Raw genomic sequence first — 21,000 nt, forward strand, 5'->3', positions numbered from 1 at the left:
TAAAAAAAAAAAAAAAAAAAAAAAAAGAATCAAAAAAGAATCGAAAACAACAGCGAGGAATCGATTCTTGGAATCGAAACCCATCGAAAGCGGATCCCCACTTAACTTCACCTTTTGTTGTCGCTGTTGGACAATGTTTCTTTAGAAAAACGAGTGATTTATACACTTATATTCTGTAATATTGACGTTGTTTTATTTCTGTAATGCAGATTTTTTTCCATCTAATATTTTGAGGAGACAATGCTTCCCTTGGCCCATCCCCAGAGGATACGCCCCTGAAACTTTATAATAAATGTTAATCCATTTAAAAAAACGTAAATGTAAAAGCTAGACAACTTTCTGCGCTGGAAATGTGTTTCTCAACTGATGCTTATAAATAAACTCGTAAGAAGAACTCAGCATCTGTAATGAGTTCACAAAATGAAACTTTATTTGTGACACTTCCATAAAGTTCAAGGGGAAGAATGCATGTGACTCATTACAGTGACGACGTGGAGTATTGCACATACCTTGTTTTATTGCACTCAACAACATACAAATATCTTTTAAGAATATAGACAGAACTGTAACAAATGGTGAGATAAAAATGAGCTGCTTCGTTGTGACGTCTAAAATGAAAACAAACAGGGAAGATGAGCTGAAACATTCAGTTAACCAGCGGCATAAGAAGATGTTTACTCAGTCGGGCTGTAAATTTTTATTTCTCACATCAATTTAATTAACACATACTTTTTATTCTGAGTAGTAAGATGAAAAGCTTCTGGACAAATTAAACCATTTACATTTTGCTCATTAGTACTAAGAGAACTGCAAACCACAAGCAACAAAATTTTGACTGTCGGTGCGGGACTTAGAAATACATGTCTTTAAAAAATAAATATCCAGAACTAAAACAAGCACATTTAATCAGGATAAGATGTAAAGGTCAAAATAACTTTAAAGAAACTTTACAACAATTAAAACACTGCTGTACCAGAATTTAACTTAATAATTTCTTTAATCAGTGGAAGCCTTTGTTTATGAATATAAATTATATTAATTATAATTCATTATCTGTCCTGTAGACAGTATGCATATATGATCACAACTATATTGAGATTCCAAACATCTTCATTTGGTGCATTGAACATGATAAAGGCCTGTGTTTAAAGCAGTTATTTGTCAATAAACACTGTTAAAGATTTAATTGATTGTTATTTTCTCATGTTCGTATTCGTAGTGTTGCAGTAGGGCGCAAAAGTACATTATTACAACATATCAAAATGTGCAACAGACACCTCTAAGTGGCACTTTATATAAAACTATGTATGGCTGGTATGTAAACACTTACCAAAGACAGGGGATGCTTTTGGTTAATCAGTAATACTACAAGAAATGTCCTCCAAAATACCAGAATATTTTCTTTTTCAAGGAACAACACAAAAATGAAATATACTGAAACTGGAAAATCCTCAAATCCTAAAGCACAAATTTTTACAGGCCTAAAGTCAAAAATAAATAAGGCAAAGTAATGCAATAAATTGAGTGATCTCTGTTATAAGAGTTAATGGAACACTTTTTAGTAGAAACGCTTTTGCAATGTCATATATTTCTTCGTATCATGCTCGATTGTGATTACAGGATTTCAGAATAGAAATATGCAAAAGGCGAGGCTATAGGAAGTGTCCTGTGTGCTGTAAACATTTAATACTGCTTGTATAAATTCATCACACCTTGTAATTGAAAATGATTTTTGTTCTCTTAAAGAAGCTCTGTATGCTAAGTAGAAATACTTCAGAGGTACAGTATGAAGTACAGTCTCCTTGAGTTTGGCAGCACTGTCTAGCGGGTGATTGGCTTAAAGCCGCGTGTCGAACCGACCGGAGCAGAGTCGCCGTGTAATGTTCGCTGCTCTGACCTCAAACCATGGCTGAAATAACCGCTACTAATAAGGCAGTGACTGGGGGTAAAATATGCTTATCTAGGTCTAGATCTACCCTACAGCTAAGCAAAACAGGGAAAGCAGGATCTAGAGTTTCTCGAAGCAGATGGAGCAGAGCAAGAAGATGGCATACAGGAACATAAGCCCGAGGCCTAACCTCCGGTCCAGCCTCCAGTGGTTCAGGTGCACACTCAGTACCTGTGCAAAAACAAGGACAAAGACAGAGAAAAAACAAGCCATGAGACAAAGATCACAAAATATGTAAAAGCACAAATACAAATTATAAATGATGATCTTACAGTGAGAAAAACAGAGGCAAGGAGAAGAATCACTGAGTACACCAGCCCCTTACTGTTAATGAAGACCTGGAGGAAGACAGAGAGAGAACGCAGTAAGAATCAAAAGAAATTTTTTATGCCACTCAAAATTTAGCACAGAACCAAGGTTATCTTTATTAACTAAAACTAAAACTAATAAAAACCAAACAAAAATTAAGCTAAAATAATACAAAGCACTAAAACAAACTGGAAATACAAATACTGAACTAAAATAAAAATAAAAATAAATCAAACCTGAATAAACCTAATAAATAAATAGTAGATTAAACTTATTAAAATTATAAAAATAAAGGCACTAAAACAAACTGAAAATACAAATACTGAACTAAAATAAAAATAAATGAAACCTAAATAAACCTAATAAATAAATATTAAATTAAACTTATTAAAACTATAAAAATAAAGGAACTAAAACTAACTGGAAATACAAATACTGAACCAAAATTAAAATAAAAATAAATGAAACCTAAATAAACCTAATAAATAAATAAAAAAAATTAAACTTATTAAACCTAAAAAATAAAGGCTATGACAAAATATTAATAAAAGTATTATAGGTATATAAATATAAAAGGAATCCATAAATAATACTAAAATAACACCTCACATAAAATACAAAATATAGTGTGCTGTTATGGCCAAACACATAGGAAGCAAAAAGTAAAAGGAAAGCAATGGTAAAAAAAATAAAAAAATAAAAATAAAATAAAATAAAATAAAATAAAAACATTAGGGATGGAATAGAGTGGATATTATGATTTTTAAGATTTGTCAAAAATAGCAATTTAATTAATTTAACTTTAATTTACTTATTTTTTTGTTAATAAAGCTGAAATAAACTTCAGCTAAATTAAAAATAAAATTGTATTAAAGTAAGTTTGAGTATAAATATATATATTTATTAGCTTTAAAAATATATTTATTTGCTAAAACACACACACACACACACACACACACATATATATATATAGTTTTATGTAATATTTTCTTATTTCAATTTGTTACATTTTTATTATATTTTTCAATTTGATTTAATTAAATAAAAAAATATAATAAAATTGACAAATTGCCGTCATGTCAAACCTGTAAGACCTTCGTTGTTCCGTTGTTCAGAATACAAATTGAGATATTTTTATATTAAATTAGAGAGCTTTCTGACCCTGCGTAGACAACAATGCAACTACCACATTTAAGGCCCAGAAACAGTGGCATCAGTGGTTATGAAGCTACAAGAATACATTTTGTGTGCAAAGCAAACAAAAATAATGACTTTATTCAGCTATTTCTTTTCTTTCCTGTCTTGTAGCTTCATAAAATTATGGTTGAACGACTAATGTCACATGAACTATTTTACTGATGTCATTTCATCTAAAATATCTTAATTTGTCTTCAGAAGATGAACAAAGCCCGTAGAGGATTGGAATGACATTAGGGTGAGTAATTAATGAAAGAAGGTTTATTTTGGGGTGAACTATCGCTTTAAAATAACAACAAACTCACCGTTGACCCATAATCAACCACTAGAGTGCGCAAAGCCCATGGGAAACCAAGACCCAGCAGAATGTCAAAGATGTTGCTGCCAATTGAGTTGGACACCGCCATATCTCCCATACCTGCAGCACCAGACACATTCATTCATTAATTGAACTTTACAAACACACTGATCTGATCATTTAAACTTAATAGGTGGTCAAGAAAAGGAAGAGTTGGGTGATTTTAGCACCTTGACGGGCAACTATAAGACTAGCCATGCAGTCTGGGACACTTGTTCCTGCTGCTAGAAACGTAATACCCATGACAACATCTGGAATGTCCAGTGTAAAACTGATAATGGTGACCTGCAACCAAGATAATGTGTGTTAACAGCATTCCCAAATGGTGTTTTCTCAATGACAATGAGCACTGAAGCGCTGAACTCACCATCCACACCATGAGGTAGGAGAACACGGCAATCCAGAGTGTTGAGGCCACAAAGGTAACCATGAACCAGCGCTCCCAGCGGGGCAAAACACAGTTGGGGACAGAGTAGTACAGCAGGCAGCCTAAGGGCCACGACAACAACCACTTCACTTGCTCCAAGCGCCCCTCTGTGGATAAACGTACTTTAAATCATCACCTCATTTCGTACTAGGCTCCTTAACACCACCCACAGGACAAAGACAGTATCACATGTATGTCAAAAACACATACAAAAGCTGTCTGGGGCGGTACCCTTTCAAAAAGGTACTAATAATGTATTAATACATACACTCAAGGTACTAATATGTGTTGCCTCAGGGACAGCTTTTGTACCTTTTTTTTCTGTGAGTACACATACAAATATCACCAATAGGACAAAGACAGTCCATGCACACAATGATACTTGAATTTAGTATTCATGATCTCCATTTGCCTTTTATTATTCAAATGTTTTAAAGGTTTTCCTATAGAGCTCTTCAAATCACAATTTTCACCATTAATGTCATATTTAGTAAGATGTTCAATTGTTCAGCAGTGATGAAGTTCATTTGATTGCAAGCCGCATCAGCCCCGAGAGGTTTGAGAGCTCTCATCACTTTTCTATAATCATAACACTAGTACATTAATCTAAAAAGCACGCCCCCATTATCTAGAAATGGCTCTCAGACTAATGGATTATGGTCCTTAAGGGGCCAAAATGAGGGCCATTCTTCTAATCAGGATGTGGGAAAAAAACTGGAGACAGATAAACTCAATGTGTTGGCCTGTTATTCTGAATAATCTGAATAATGGTTTAATATCATGTTTTGGAATCATTTATGAACATATTCACTAGGGGTGGGAGACTTTATGCCCCTTATGATGTCATTTGTTTTTCATTCAGAGACTCCAATTTTAAATGCAATTTTTTAACAACAGCACAGAGTGGCATAATATATACAAGTTATCATAAGTTTACACACACCTTGCAGAATCAAGAAGAAAGGAACAACACATAATGCACATAATTTTTTATTTACTACTGACCTGAATAAGATATTTCACATAAAAGATGTTTAAACATAGTCCACAAATGAAAATAATTTATAAAAATGACCCTATTTTGTGTGTGTGTGTGTGTTTTTGTTTTTTTGTTTAGTGATAGTTGTTCCCTTGTTTGTCCTGAACAGTTAAACCTGCTGTTCTTCAGAAAAATCCTTCAGGTCCCACAAATTCTTTGGTTTTTCAGCATTTTTGTGTATTTGAACCCTTTCCAACAATGACTGTATGATTTTGAGATCCATCTTTTCACACTGAGGATAACTGAGGGACTCATATGCAACTCTTACAGAAGGTTCAAACACTCACTAATGCTTCAGAAGGAAAAACAATGCATTAAGAGCCGGGGGGTTAAAACTTTTGAACAGAATGAAGATGTGTCCATTTTTCTTATTTTGCCTAAATATCATATTTTTTTTCAGGGGCTACAGAAGATATTTACATGTTCAGAAGACAAAATAAGATACATTTACCCTGATCTTCAAATTCCAAGTTTTCACCTCCCGGCTCTTAATGCATCAAGTTTCCTTCTGAAGCAACAGTGCGTGTTTGAACCTTCTGTAATAGTTGCATATGAGTCCCTCAGTTGTCCTCAGTGTGAAAAGATGGATCTCAAAATCATACAGTCATTGTTGAAAAGGGTTCAAACACACAAAAATGCTGAAAAACCAAAGAATTTTTCTGGAGAACAGTGGGTAGTTAAACTCTTTAGGACAAACAAGAAACTCATGAACAACTATTACTAAAAAAACAGCTGTGGATCATTTAGGTAACAACACAGTATTAAGAATTAAAGCATATGTAAACTTTTGAACGTGGTCATTTTTATAAATTTAACTATGATTTTCTCTTGTGGACTATATGTAAGCATTTTTTATGTGAAATATCTTATTCAGGTCAGTACTTAAAAAATAACATGCATTTGTATGCTCACTCTTATTTTTGGTAAAACAATTAACATTTTAAAGATTCTGCAAGGTGTATGTAAACTTTTGACCTCAGCTGTATATTCACTCACCTGGCACAGTAAGAGGTCTGAAGGGTTGTTCTTCATCTGCCTCTTCTTCTTCCTCGTCCTCTTCATCTTTAGGCTGTGTGTCCTCTACATCTGCAACTCGCTCTAACTCTCCTCCTTGGCCCCTCTGCCTGGGTTCCTCCAAGGGTTGCGTTTCACTCTCAAGGGCCCCTCCATTCTCCAGACCCCAGGGAACCCCCTCCATTCCTGGACCATCTTGGCCAGGAGTGTCCCCTGCTCCGCTCCCACTGCTGTCTCCAGGGCTCCTATTTCTAATCAGTCTCTGCCTCTGTTGAAGACCGACAGAAGATGTGAGAGATGTACAGTCGGACACTGCATAGGGCTGCAGAACAGGAGACACAATGTAAACCCCTTCAAATGAATGAGACTTGGTTAGATGAAAAATGGAAGGACAGAGTTTCAGAGTCAAGCTTCCTGAACACACCGCAAGACCAACGTAATGGAGAAACAGTCCATTAGGGCGTTGTAGAGATGACATGCAAGAGCTGCAAGAGTCAAGCCAACAAGCAAGTCATGTGAACGACTGTAGATGGAATAAAGCCTTTGCTCAAACAAACAACAGGATGGTTACATAAGGTTAAAGGGGTCTCAACAATAATGGAAATCAGGAGTAGTGTCTGAGCCTAGGAAGAAATACTATCGCTGACATTTAAGGAGTAAACTTCCAGTTATACAGGAAATGACAGCAGATGATCTAAGGACTGGATCAGTCACAAATCCTACCTGTTGCAGAAGTTACAGCTGAAGGGTCGTATTAACAGACCCATAGGAAAGAGAAACCATAAATGAATGAAATACATTGACTCAATGACATTAAATTAGCTCAAACTGACAGTCCTGCTTCTTTTTTCTTTTGAGGAAAAAAAAGGTAAATTAAGTGAATTTTGCTTAAAACAAGTAAAATTATCTGCCAGTTGGTAAATGAAAAATACTCTTTTTTAAAAAAAGATTATTTTTCTTCCTCAGACAATTTAACTTATTTTAAGCAAAATGCACTTAAAGGAGAAGTTTACTTCCAGAACAAAAATGCACAGATAATTTACTCACCCTCTTGTCATCCAAGATGTTTGTCTTTCTTTCTTCGTAAAGAAATTATATTTTTTAAGGAAAGCATTTCAGGATGTTTCTCTATATAGTGGACTTCTATGGTTGTCCAAAATGTAGTGTAAATGTAGTTTCAAAGGGCTCTAAACAATCCTAGCCGAGAAAGAAGGGTCTTTTCTAGCGAAACAATTGGTTATTTTCTTTAAAAAAAAATTACAATTTATATACTTTTTAATGCGTGTAATCTGGTTCAATACAGTTAGGGTATGTCAAAAAACTCCCATCTCATTTTCTCCTCCAACTTTTCCAACTGTTTACAAAGTGAATGTGCAAAGAAGATCAAATGCCTTTTACAAAAAAAGGTAAAACAGCAATGTAGGAAGTTGGAGGATGGACAAGACAAGCATTTGAGGTTAAAAAGAAAATAAATTGTCAATTTTTTGGGAAAAAAAAACGAGGTAAGAACCTTCTTCCCCAGCTGGGATCATTTGGAGCCCTCTGAAACTGCATTTTGGACGTTTAAACTTGCAGGCACCATAGAAGTCCACTGTATGGAGAAAAATCCTGAAATGTTTTCCTCAAGAAACATAATTTCTTTACGACTGAAGAAATAAAGACACGAACATCTTGGATGACAAGGGGGTGAGTAAATTATCTGTAAATTATTGTTCTGGAAGTGAACTTCTCCTTTAATTTATATTTTTTCCCCAGGAAACAAGAAACTTGCGTCACTTTGCTTATCTAATAAATGCATCTTGATTTTAAAAATTTTAGATATTTTGGCTAGAAACAAGACAAAATACTAAGTAAGATAAGCCTTGTTTTGCAGCGTAGTTTATATTCTTGGCTGAAAAACGGATGTGTTGTCTTGCCATCCAGACGTGCACAAAGCGAGCAAGCATCCAGCCAGTACCTCAGTGATGAGCATGCGTCCGGCCATGCTGAGGCGAGTGCGGGGGGAGAAGTGAGGCGTGATCATGACACGGAGGCTTGCCTCTGAGAAAGAGAACTGGTGAGGGTGTAGGCTCATCAACTCATCCACCATCACCACCGGGGAGTCCTGGCCACCCGCATTCTGACCTGAGAGAGAGAGAGATATGGTACTTTATAATGCACAAGCACTCAGTATGATCCAAACAACTCCACCCTCCACCCACACACACCTTTCTTCAAGAGGATCATGGAGGTGTCACAGTGTGGGCTTGCCTCTCCTACCGACACATCTCTGCGCAGACTGCTCACCAAACACGGCTGACCTGGGATACCAAACCTCTGCTCGACCCAGCCCCAAATCTGACTGTTAAACCTTGAATGAAACACACACAACATTGTATTATATCATGTAAATTTACATGTAAGTAAGTACACTACCAGTCAACAGTTTTGGAACAGTAAGATTTTTAATGTTTTTTAAAGAAGTCTCTTCTGCTCACCAAGCCTGCATTTATTTGATACAAAAACAGTAATACTGTGAAATATTTTTACCATTTAAAATAACTGCTTTCTATTTGAATATATTTTAAAATGTAATTTATTGCTGTGATCAAAGCTAAATTTTCAGCATCATTACTCCAGTCTTCAGTGTCACATGATCCTTCAGAAATCATTCTAATATGCTGATTTGCTGTTCAAGCAACATTCAAGCATAATTTTATTATTATCAATATTTAAAACAGTTGAGAACATTTTTTTTGATGAATAGAAAGATCCAAAAATTAGCATTTATCTGAAATAAAAAGCTCCGAATTGTTTTTTTAGAAAAAAATTATAGAAATTAATAATTTAGCAAGGATGCTTTAAATTGAAAATTTAAAAGTGAAGATAAAGACATTTATAATGTTGCAAAAGATTTCTATTTTTGATAAATGCTGTTCTTCTGAACTTTCTATTTATCAAAGAAACCTGAAAAAATTCCACTCAGCTGTTTTCAACATAATAAAAAATGTTTTTTAATTATTTTATCTCTGTTCAAAAACTTTTGACTGATAGTATGTTATAAATATACAGTATATACAGTGCACTATATACACACACAGTACATTAAAGAGATATATAAAATATTCTTGTAGCTTCATAAAATTAAGGTTGAACCACTGATGTCACATGGACTATTTTAACAATGTCCTTACTACCTTTCTGGGCCTTGAACATGGTAGTTGCAATGCTGTCTATGCAGGGTCAGAAAGCCCTCAGATTTAATCAAAAATATCTTAATTTGTAATTAAAAGGTTTTACAAGTTTGAAATGACATGAGGGTGAGTAATTAATGACTGAATTTTCATTTTTGGGTGAACTGTTTCTTTAAATCTACATGTTACATAAATAAACATGTAAAATACTCACTTCATGATAAGGATGTAAACTCCATACATTGATATGAGGATTATAGTCTCCCACCTGCAGCAGTGATATTAAATAATCATGCTATAAGCCCAGTTCACTTAAAAGTCAACAAGCATTATTACACCTTGATGATTTCGGCACACTTACCAAATTACTTTTTCATCATATATGATCTGAAATGCACAAAAAACACACAAAAATAAATTAGGTGTGACAATCCACCTTTTTCTTTAATGTGTAAGTAAGCCTATAGGTGAGATTTCGGGTTCATTATTCGCTATTGGGAAATAACGAGAATAACAACAACATGCAGTAAACAGTAAACCCGTTTGCACTACAAACCAGTGTGTTTATAATTAAGATAATACATTAAAATAACATGGTAATACACACCAATCTGCAAGATCAAGCAGCAAAATGAGCCGTTTTGTACAGCTAAAAATAGCAGGATGTGGATGAGACCAGAAGTCTGACCCAGAAAATGTACAAATGGCTGCACCCATTCTTACTGGAAAAATATAGTGGATAAATTCAACATACAGACACAGTTATATTCCTGCTTACCAGAATCAATGCCAACACAGAGAGGATGTAGTAGATGGAGTCACGGAATAGCGGCCACCAGGTCAGAGTGATGGTCTGTGAAGCAAAAACAGTGGAAAGTCATGAGAATCTGTAACGTTTCATATTTAATGTAATAAATATGCATATACTACCTGTCCGGCAAATATTCCACAGACTCCGATGATGACAAGGATGTTGAAGACTGCTGATCCCACAATAGTTCCCACCCCCAGGTCTCCCTTGGTGATGAACACACCTGATATGAAGAGACATTACTTATTGAGGACTTGTTTACAGCAACAACTTAATGAAAAACATCGCTAGAGGTCTGACCAATCAAAGATGTGAAAAGCTCAGGGGCGGAGCTGCCTGCTGCCATGAAAGTGGCACCTGCAACATCCTCACTGAGGTGAAGATTCTGAAAATACAAACTCCAGCTCAGAATATGGCCTGATATTTCACAGTGCGACTGAGATTCCTGCCAGGAGGAACAAACTACACTCACCTCACAGATTTTTTCCAGAGAGGGCACAAAGTAGACATCGCAGACAATAGCAAGGGCATAGAACATGTAAACTGCCTGTAGTCAAAAGAGCGCACATTAGATTTTTCAGCAGAGATCCATAACATGACCTTAACAAACACCTATTTTACAAGATCAATAACAGTTCTATCAAAGACTGTACTCATTTTTAGTTATACCATCATTACAGTAAACAAATATATTTATCTTATCAAATTACATACTATACACTACCAGTCAAAAGTTTTTGATTTTTAATTAAAAGATTTCTAAAGTTTTTTTAAAGAAGTCTCTTCTGCTCACCAAACTTGCATTTATTTGCTCCAAAATACAGGAAAAGCTGTAATATTGTGAAATATTTTTACTATTTAAAATTTTAAATAATGCTTTCTATTTGAATATAGAAATATATATTTAATATAATTTAAAATGTATTCTTGTGATCAAAGCTAAATATTCAACATCATTACTCCAGTCTTCAGTGTCACGTGATCCTTCAGAAATCATTCTAATATGCTGATTTGCTGTTCAATAAACATTTATTACTATTATTATCAATATTTAAAACAGTTACGTACATTTTGGGGGGTAGAAATTACAGAAATTAATACTTTTATTTAGTAAGGATGCTTTAAATTGATCAAAAACTATGATTAAGACATTTATAATGTTACAAAAGATTTATATTTCAGATAAATGCTGTTCTTCTGAACTTCCTATTCAAAGAAACCTGAAAAAAAATCTACTCGGGTGTTTTCAACATAATAATAATAAATGTTTTTTGAGCAGCAAATCAGAATATTAAAATGATTTCTGAAGGATCACATGACAGGAGTAATGATGTTAAAATTCAGCTTTGAACTCACTGGAATAAATTACATTTTAAAACATTCAAAGAGAAAACTTGTTTTAAATAGTAAAAATATTTCAAAGTTTTACTGTTTTTGCTGTACTGTGGATCAAATAAATGAAGGATTGTGAGCAGAAGAGATTTCTTTAAAAACATAATAATCTTACTGTTCAAAAACTTTTGACTGGTAGTGTAAATCTAGAAGTGTAAAAATTCAAGTAAAAATTAAAAAGTCTTCAGTGTCACATGACCCTTCAGAAATCATTCCAATGCTGGTGTGGTGCTCAAGAAACAATTCATATTAATATTACATGTTGAAAACAGCTGCTTATATTATTGCATTTTTGTGCAAATCATAATACATATTTTCAGGATTCTCTGATGAATAGAAAGTTCAAAAGTGCAGTATTTATTTAAAACAGCGATCATGTTTACAGTCACATCAGACCAATTTAATGCATACTTGCTAAATAAAAACATTGACAAAATCTTGATAAAAAAAAAAAAATTGCATTCACACTAAACTTTTGATCAGTAGAGTTCTTTGCATTATACAGCCAATCACTGCATTATGCAGTTTTCTGTATATTTATCACACTACTGTGGTATACTTACACAAAACACATGCAGTAGAATTGCCCCATGCCGCCTCTGTTCCTTAGTGAAAATGTCCTCTGGAAATTCATGGATAGCTGAGTGAAAAAGTGAACATTTTTGTGAATACAGACAGGGGTTAAAAGACCACCATGAATACAGAAACTATGCAATCTACAGAGCAATTCTTACACTGTGCAATCCCTTCAAACACCATGAGACAAACCTGACAGCTCTGGTGATAATAACATTTAGCACATTTATGCTTACATTAAAGGTCAAATAAGGTAAAGGTTTCACTTCTGACAGTGCAGTGGCTTTTAAGCGTTTCTTTTGACCCTAAAAAATTATGGCTGACATGGTAAGACCTAACCACATATTCAGATACTGAAAAAAAACCCCAAACAAACAAAAAGAAGGCTGTTTTTAATCTGTGAAAACACTGATCTACCCAGTGTTGTACTTTCTTACTTCACTGATGTAATGCTTATCAAGGCAATGTGCTCCATTTAACTTAAGGTTGTTAAGAAGCTTTTGTCTATGGTAACTAAGTGGCAATTGAATTGACCAGCCTTTTAGCTAATCTGTAATAGTGCAGAGAGGCCAGGAAGAGTGGGCCTAGTTAAATCAGAGGACTGGTAATACTTTAGCTCACAGCTTCTTGAGATGCAATCAGCGTGAAGACTGTTCTTGCTCTGACTGCCTTAAAGAGGCCAGCTGTCTAATAAACAGCCATGAAATAAAGAGAAGAGAGAGGAAATGACACCTCTTTAAATGCACAGATTAATAACAACCACAGCTTGTTAACTGTTAAGTGTTTTTTAACTTCTCACATTTTAAAAAGGTATAGAATTTGCTTATTTTTAAAAGCTATTTCACTAGATAATGTCAAATTCAATGTGAAATTTGTTTTAATTCTTCTGAGCAATATTATTAAATCTGTTGTCGTGGTGCATAGCTGGAATCAATAGCTGCTCGGTTACATTTAAAATCAAATTTACCAAGGACTTCCTTATTGAATTTCTCAGATCAAAAGGATTTATAAATAATTAAATGGGCGTAATGATTTGAAGGCCTTTTAGAGTATTATATTTTATTACATTTGAAATAAATCAATCCGCTCAGCCTACACTACTGCTGATATCTTAGTTAGCTGTGTTTAAACATTTATTTTCCAAAAAGCATTGCAAACAACTTCCACTAAATAATAACAACATATGTGACTCTGGACCACAAACCCAGTCTCAAAGGAACACTCCACTTTTTTTGAAAATAGGCTCATTGTCCAACTCCCCTAGAGTTAAACAGTTGAGTTTTACCATTTTCGAATCCATTCAGCCGATCTCCGGGTCGGGCGGTAGCACTTTTAGCATAGCTTAGCATAGACCATTGAATCTGATTAGACCGATAGCATCTCGCTCAAAAATGACCATATATAATGACAATATTTTTCCCATTTAAAACTTGACTCTTCTGTAGTTACATGGTGTACAAAGACTGACGGAAAATGAAAAGTAAAAATGAATTATTACGCCGAAATGAGAGTATAGTTCCTAGCCATAGCGACCTAGAAAATCCCAACTTTTCATTTTCCGTCAGTCTTTGTACACGATGTAACTACAGAAGAGTCAAGTTTTAAATAGGAAAAACATCGAAACTCTTTGGTCATTTTTGAGCGCGATGCTAACGGTCTAATCGGATTCTATGCTAAGCTATGCTAAAAGTGCTACCGCCAGACTTGGAGATCGGCTAAATTGATTTGAAAATGGTCAAACTCAACATTTTAACTCTAGGGGAGTTGGAAAATGAGCCTATTTTCAAAAAAAAGTGGAGTGTTCCTTTAAGTAGCACGGGTACTTAAGTAGCAATAGCTAAAAATACACTGTATGGGGCAAAATTATCGATTTTTTCTTTTTGCCAAAAACCATTAGGATTTTAAGTAAACATCATGTTACATGAAGATATTTTGTAAATTTACTACCGTAAATATATCAAAACTTATTTTTTGATTAGTAATATGCTAAGAACTTAAAGGCGATTTAGTTGTATCTTGGCTAAATATTGTTCTATCCTAACCATGATGTACAAATCTCAATTTCAAAAAATTGACCCTTATGACTGGTTTTGTGGTCCTGGGTCACATATAAGCAAGGATAATAACGTATACGGGTAAATTAACTTAAAATATGCATGCGATGTGTAAACAGTGCAAATAACAAACAGCTATTAGCAATATTTTTTCTGCATTACAATAATGACCAAATAGTAATCTTTAATGTGTTTTACATTACTATTACCATATGCATTCTGAAAAATGATTAACATTTAATAAATGTCACTTACTATATGTGACCCTGGACCACAAAACCAGTCATAAGTGTCAATTTTTCGAAAGTGAGCTTTATACATCATCTGAAAGCTTAATAAATAAGCTTCCATCGATGTATGGTTTATTAGGATAGGACAATATTTGGCCGAGATACAACTATTTCAGTATATGGAATCTGAGGGTGCAAAAAAATCAAAATATTGAGAAAATCACCTTTAAAGTTGTCCAAATTAAGCTCTTTGCAATGCATATTACTAATCAAAAATTAAGTTTTGATATATTTACAGTAGGAAATTTATTAAACATGATCTTTATTAAATTTCCTAATGATTTTTGGCATAAAAGAAAAATCTATAATTTTGACCCATACAATGTATTTTTGGCTATTGCTACAAATATACCCCAGCGACTTAAGACTGGTTTTGTGGTCCAGGGTCACATATTATCATGTATAAGTCAGAAAGTGTTGTAACCTACACAAAGCACTGAAACCTGTTTTGGTGAAAAAACACTCCCAGTCTCGTTTCTACAGGTGAGAACGCGAGTGAGATGGAAGGTGTAAGAGAAAAAAGAACATACATGAAAAAAGAGAAACACCTCTGGGGATGAGTGATTTGTGGAGTTGATTGAAGGAAAAAAGGGCATATGACGTGTCTCTCTAAAGTGGCACACTTTGAATGCTTAAAACAGACTATCCTCTGTTCTGAAATTAGGGATTCCGTTGCTTAGTAACACAAGCCTCAAAGGGGGCTTGACTATGAAGAGGGCACCTGTCTGCATCATTTCACAGAATGAGGAGGCAGGGGGAAAGATAGCGAGATATGATACAGAGAGACAGGCGAATAATAAGACAGAGAGAATTGCTCAGGGTTTGACTCACCAGCTCTGGGTGTACTGGATGTCTGGTTCTCCTCGACGATCTGCTGGGTTAGTTTACGTCGAGCCCAGGTCAGGTCCGAATTCTCTTTGGAATGAGCTGTAAAAATGCATAACATTATACATTTATCTTTTTAAGTGGTCGAAACATTTCATATACAACTAGGTCCCTATGATTTCTGCATTGGGACAGAATCAAGGAATTCAGTCATAAAAACGGAATTCACTGTATAACGTGGAATGTTACAGAATTTGCCAAATTTTGGATGGATAAATCAAAAGTAGATCAGTACGCTTAAATCAAAATGCGATATGACTAGTGTCTGTGAATATTAAACCGCAAAAATACTATTTAAATATGAATCCTGTATGTTCTGCATGTCTCTGTGTGAATGAATGGCACAGATGAACCTAACCGAAGCGAGGTGTCTTCATCCTATGCTGCCTCAAAATATGTGTACATGAACACATAAACTTAATCTGTTGAACTGCTCTCTTCATGAGCATTTTACCATTTCTTGTGACAAAAATGCATCATCGGTCGGCCATATTGGCAGCACTAAATGTAAACAATGTCACTAAACCGAACAAAACTTGCATATTTTGCTGATTATTGCTGCTGAAATTATTGTCATGTTTTGGGCTGTACTAATCGGTCAGACCAGGAAAAACACTTGGAGTACTATAGACTGACAAAAGTTAAAATCAAGGGGAAGAGTGCAAAATCTATCTGAGGAACAAAATGGTGAACCACTGAACCAGGATTTCCAGGGCAAGAATCTTGATATTCATGTCAAACAACATTTGTGTTTGTTATTATAATTTCCGGTCGGGTAGGTGAAATATTAGGCTAATATCTTAATAGTGCTTGTACGTATCTTTACCACCTATTAACTTTAGTTTGTCAAAATATTGTGCCCTTTCCTGCTTACCAAGTCCTTATCTATATGATTTAACAGCTTCCATGCATTTTTTGGGTGGTTTAGACAGCATAAATTAGCAGAACAACGTATCCAGTAGTACATTAACTGTGCAATCCATGCTGTTGTTTACATCTGAGTATAGCCAGTATGGCCACGCATCTGGGTAACTGACCAAAGCGTGACATAAGTGTAAACCCTCTCTCTGCAACCTGTCATAATAAAAGTTCAGTTTAACTTAAAAAAAACCCCTGTATATATTACTGAATGTAATGACAGCAATAATACATTCATTTTTTAATAAAATAATTTATTTAGAGACGCTTTTGGTTATTAAAATGTAATGAAACTATTAAAATGTAATCCTAAAACTAACGGAAAACATAATTTGAGAAAAAACATATTTCATAGGGCCTTAAAATTTTATTTTTTGTTAAACTTCTAATAAATTGATGTTAAATAGTGTAAGTTTCATTATTTCAATTAATTGCTTTTGATTAATATTTAAATTTAATTTAACCATTAAAACAGATTCTAGAAAAATTAAAATGGAAAAAACTGAATACAGAAAAATTTTAATGAAAAAAAAAAAAAAAAAAAAAAAAAATGGAATTTGTGAGAGAATAAAACAGATTTTATAGGGCCCTATATAACCAAAATTTTTTTTACAAATCGATACAGTGCAGGGTCCAAAAGCCTGGTAAAAATGGTTTTATTTTACATTATTTTCAAATGTTTTGGACCCGCTGCATCAAAGTTGAACTCGAACTTATTTAAAAATAGGCAAAAGATTGAGGCAATCAGAATGCTTCCTTCCCTCCTCTCAAGTTCCCATGGAAACCTGATCCAAAAGCAGTGATTAATGAGTGGTGTGGAACTGGATTTGAGCCCAGAGTGGGTGTGGTTTACCCGAGAATCGAATGACAAAGATAGTTCTCATTTGCATATGCAAACTAATCAGTTCCAAATATAACTGCAATAGGCTAACTGCTTGCACATTAGAATATGTAGACAGTATTAAGACAATGGCATGGTAGTGATGGATAAGAGTGCATGACTGACATATAACCATAAACTACATATTTGATAATTACATTTTAATATATTTTTTTCAATGCTGAATTGGCTATTAATTTTTTTGTGAACGTCACTAAGTACAGAGTGGACAATTGTCGATCATCATGTTGCTGATAATCTACTTTATCTACAGAATATCAGTTTTTGACGTAGCTGTAGATTCACATCTAAACCTGCATTGTTCTTGACATGGTGATGTTACAGTCTATTATTAAAGTGAAGCTCCAGTTACTAAAAATTCACACTCGTTTCATTCAGCTGTAGATCCCAGTGCCACTTTTTTAGGAGCTGCTTAACATTCAGACTTAGCCTCCCAGAGGAACTCATTACTCACTGAGACAAAGCTGGAAAAGTTAAAGGCAGTGTGAAAAGATCAAATTATAAGCAACATAGAGTGGCACCGCTGGAGCAGCTCACATTGTAGATGTTTTTTCCTCATGTCTGTCAGCATCCGTTTGTGCTGTTTGACAAGGTGTTGAAATGTCACCTCTGGTACAGCTCAATCGGTAGCTGATATGTCCTAAGGTGCGACACGCTATACTGAATCATAAACAGATTTTCCTCAAACTTTTATTATGTACACTACCGTTTAAAAGTCTGGGACCATAAAGATTTTTAATGTGTGTTTTTTTTTAAGTCACTTATGCTCATCAAAATTGCTTTTATTTGATCAAAAATACAGAAAAAAAAAATAGTAATATAATGAAATATTATTGCAATTTAAAATAATGATTTACTATTTTAATATACTTTAAAACATAATTTATTCCTGTGATGCAAAGTTAAATTTTCAGCATCATTTTTTAAGCAAGGATGTGTTAAATTAATAAAAAGTGATGTTAAATACTTAAGACTGGAAAATATTTCTATTTTGAATAAATGCTGTCTTTTTAACTTTTTATTTATCAAAGAATCCTGAATCATCTGAAATCTGAATAAATTAGCTGTCCATTGATGTCTGGTTTGTTAGGATAGGACAGTATTTGGCTGAGAAATCTGGAATCTGAGGGTGCAAAAAAAAATATATATTGAGAAAATTGCATTTAAAGTTGTCCAAATGTAGTTCTTAGCAATGCATATTTCTAAACAAAATCTAAGTTTAGATATATTTACAGTAGGAAATTTACAAAATATCTTCATGGAACATAAACACTTAACATCCTAATGATTTTTGGCATAAGCGAAAAATCAATCATTTTGACCCATAAAATGTATTTTTGGCTATTGCTACAAATATACTTGTGCTGCTTAAGACTGGTTTTGTGGTCCAGTGGCACATTTGTCACACAAGTGAAAGAGAAAAAGCTAATTAAAAATGGTACAAAATAAAAGAAGCAAACAGCAAAGCCTATAACCAACTAACAGTCCTTAGTCTTAAAAGGAAATTTAATTCATTTACTGATGTTGTTCCAATCTTTCTTTCTTCTGTGGTACCCAATTAATAATATTTTGAAGACAATCTTGAAAGAAATCTCTGTCTGTGTTCCATGTTTGAAATGACAAGAGGATGAGTAAATAAATAATGACAGAATTTTCACTTTGGGTGAATCACGCCTTTAACACACTTATAAACATACGGTTCCTATACCATTTAAGTGCCATAAAAGAGCCATTTAAAGCTTTTAAGTGCACCATGTAAGAACTTTCATTACTACCAAATTTGGCATCACTAAAAATGGAAAGTGATTAAATACCCTCAGCTGAACAGATCTTCTGATGTCGGAAGCACTTCGAAACCCCTGCTGATTTAACCCTTCAACTTCTAGAGATGAGTAATATTGAAGACCCAATATACAGGTGTGATGTCCAAGTAACAATGCCCTAGAGGTCTTGAGAGGTCACTGTGAAATATGTCAGGCTGAAGCAGCTGTCACAGTCGTGCCCTTTAGAGAGAGCCAATTATGTGCCCGCCGTGGTCCGCCACCCCTGCAGTTCACTAGTCCCTGCTGCTCCTCCACTACTGCTTTTGGTGTTTTAAAATGATGCTTTAAAATGAGTAATCAGCATGCTGTTTGTAAGCGCCCAACCTATTTGGCGACTTAAAGTAAATTTATTACACTAATTTTGTGTGCAATCTTTTGATATTTATGTCGTGCAAACGAATTGTATTTTGCTTCGAGCACAAAATTTAATTTGACATTTTTTAAACAATCTTGCAATAAGTAAATGTGCAATAAAAAGACAAATATTCACTTTATAATCACTTGTATTTTGTCGAAGAATCGCTAAATGCATCATTAGCGCTGTTGCCATGGTTGCCATTTCGTGCTGCCTATTACTTGAAATTCATCTTTTTGTTTATTTAAAGTTGTTTAAAAAGGTCTTAAACAGTATACATCATTTTTTGATTAAAAAAGGCCTACATATTTTTGACAACCCCCGAACATTTTGTTTTGACTTTAAAGGGGTTCAAGTGTGAACCCCCACTCCGCTAATTCCCACTCCGTTTTTGATTCCCATCGGGACTAAAAATGTCACGCTAATTTTGCTGCTCATGTGGTTGATTCACAGCCATTTTGCATAACAAAACACATTAATATAATAGAAACTCGTCAGTTAATCATGAATGTGCCATCTCCACGACAATGAAAAACACTCAAAAGGATGATATTCGTACAGACATAGTCTATATAATGCACCGCGGTGACGGAAAATACGCACAAACATTTAACACATTAATATTAGCAGCCGAAAGACTTGTGTTGATAAATAAACGCACCTGTTACATGAAGAATTTGAGCGAAGCAGGTGACGGCGATGAGCCCGACAGCACATATGAAGAGCCGATAGAAGAGCCGCTGCCGTCTGGATGCCAACACCGCCTTCATCCCTCCACCACACCTCTCAAAACATGTCCATCCAAGAGAGAAGCCCTCTTCTTTCATTCACACCACCTATATTGGCCTTTCTTTTCAACATACGGCGGACTAGCTTGCTTAAATTCAGCCATACGTCTGTCGCCTCAGCATCCTATCGCTTCAATAACGATACACCATCATCTTCACTTAACTGTATTTAGCCCTTCCGGATTTTTAGTAATGTAAGAATGCAAGGAAAATATCTTAAACTACCGCAGAGCAAGAAAATAAGAGAGATATTCAAAATGTTTTCACATATTGTTTCAGCTTATAAGCATTCTAATCACATCCACCTCCATCTCCATCTGTGTCCCTCTTTCTCGCGCTCTCTCCTCCCTCCACAAGGCGCTCGACTCCGTCACTGAGGGTGTTTCCCAGACTCACAACTGCGCCCTCATGCAGGGTTCACAATAATAACAACACCCTCAGCCAGCTAGGGTAAATCAGCCCAGCTGAGTAGTTCAAGGCTAGATATACCGACCTCAAAAGTACATCAACGAATAGGGTACAAAATGGTGCTAAAACTCTTGAAATGACTGTTATATTGTTATTAGTAGTTTATCCTCATGGGTAAGAGGGCAATACTAGTAACTTTAATTTTAAGTGATTTTGGCATTTTCTACATCATAATATGAAACCCCTTTTCCACCACTGAATAATAATTTAAAAAAGGTAATTTTGACTTTTTTTCCCCCTTGCAATAGCGAGTTTTTCCTCAGAATTGTGATAT

At 34.6% G+C, this 21,000-nt stretch overlaps 1 protein-coding gene across 2 annotated transcripts; it reads right to left on the reverse strand.

Moving 5' to 3' along the window:
- Positions 1-408: 408 nt before the first annotated feature.
- slc24a6a (solute carrier family 24 member 6a) lies at positions 409-20,790 on the reverse strand. Of its 2 annotated transcripts, none has more exons than XM_051128201.1 (17): positions 20,132-20,790; positions 15,420-15,515; positions 12,232-12,308; positions 10,749-10,823; positions 10,577-10,661; positions 10,396-10,499; positions 10,244-10,318; positions 9,827-9,852; positions 9,680-9,733; positions 8,500-8,642; positions 8,250-8,416; positions 6,275-6,560; positions 4,180-4,346; positions 3,983-4,097; positions 3,760-3,872; positions 2,221-2,286; positions 409-2,119 (listed from the first exon to the last, which is right to left on the reverse strand). In XM_051128201.1, the coding sequence occupies exons 1-17, from the start codon at positions 20,295-20,297 to the stop codon at positions 2,009-2,011; spliced, it is 1,926 nt and encodes a 641-aa protein (XP_050984158.1). In that variant the 5' UTR covers positions 20,298-20,790; the 3' UTR covers positions 409-2,008. The 2 variants fall into 2 exon arrangements, with proteins under 2 accessions (XP_050984158.1, XP_050984159.1); XM_051128202.1 differs by having other exon boundaries at positions 8,331-8,416; positions 20,132-20,788.
- Positions 20,791-21,000: the final 210 nt, after the last annotated feature.

This window comes from Labeo rohita, chromosome 14, assembly GCF_022985175.1.
Source record: "Labeo rohita strain BAU-BD-2019 chromosome 14, IGBB_LRoh.1.0, whole genome shotgun sequence".
Lineage (NCBI taxonomy): Eukaryota > Metazoa > Chordata > Actinopteri > Cypriniformes > Cyprinidae > Labeo > Labeo rohita.

What these genes read in the sequence shown, in the direction of transcription:
- slc24a6a (XM_051128201.1), bottom strand. Translation starts at nt 20,297, where the DNA reads ATGAAAGAAGAGGGCTTCTCTCTTGGATGGACATGTTTTGAGAGGTGT. An exon ending in TTCTACTGCATGTGTTTTGT is followed by an intron (nt 10,824 to 12,231) that starts GTAAGTATACCA and finishes TTTTGACTACAG; the next exon opens with GCAGTTTACATGTTCTATGC. An exon ending in CCTACCTCATGGTGTGGATG is followed by an intron (nt 4,098 to 4,179) that starts GTGAGTTCAGCG and finishes TCTTGGTTGCAG; the next exon opens with GTCACCATTATCAGTTTTAC.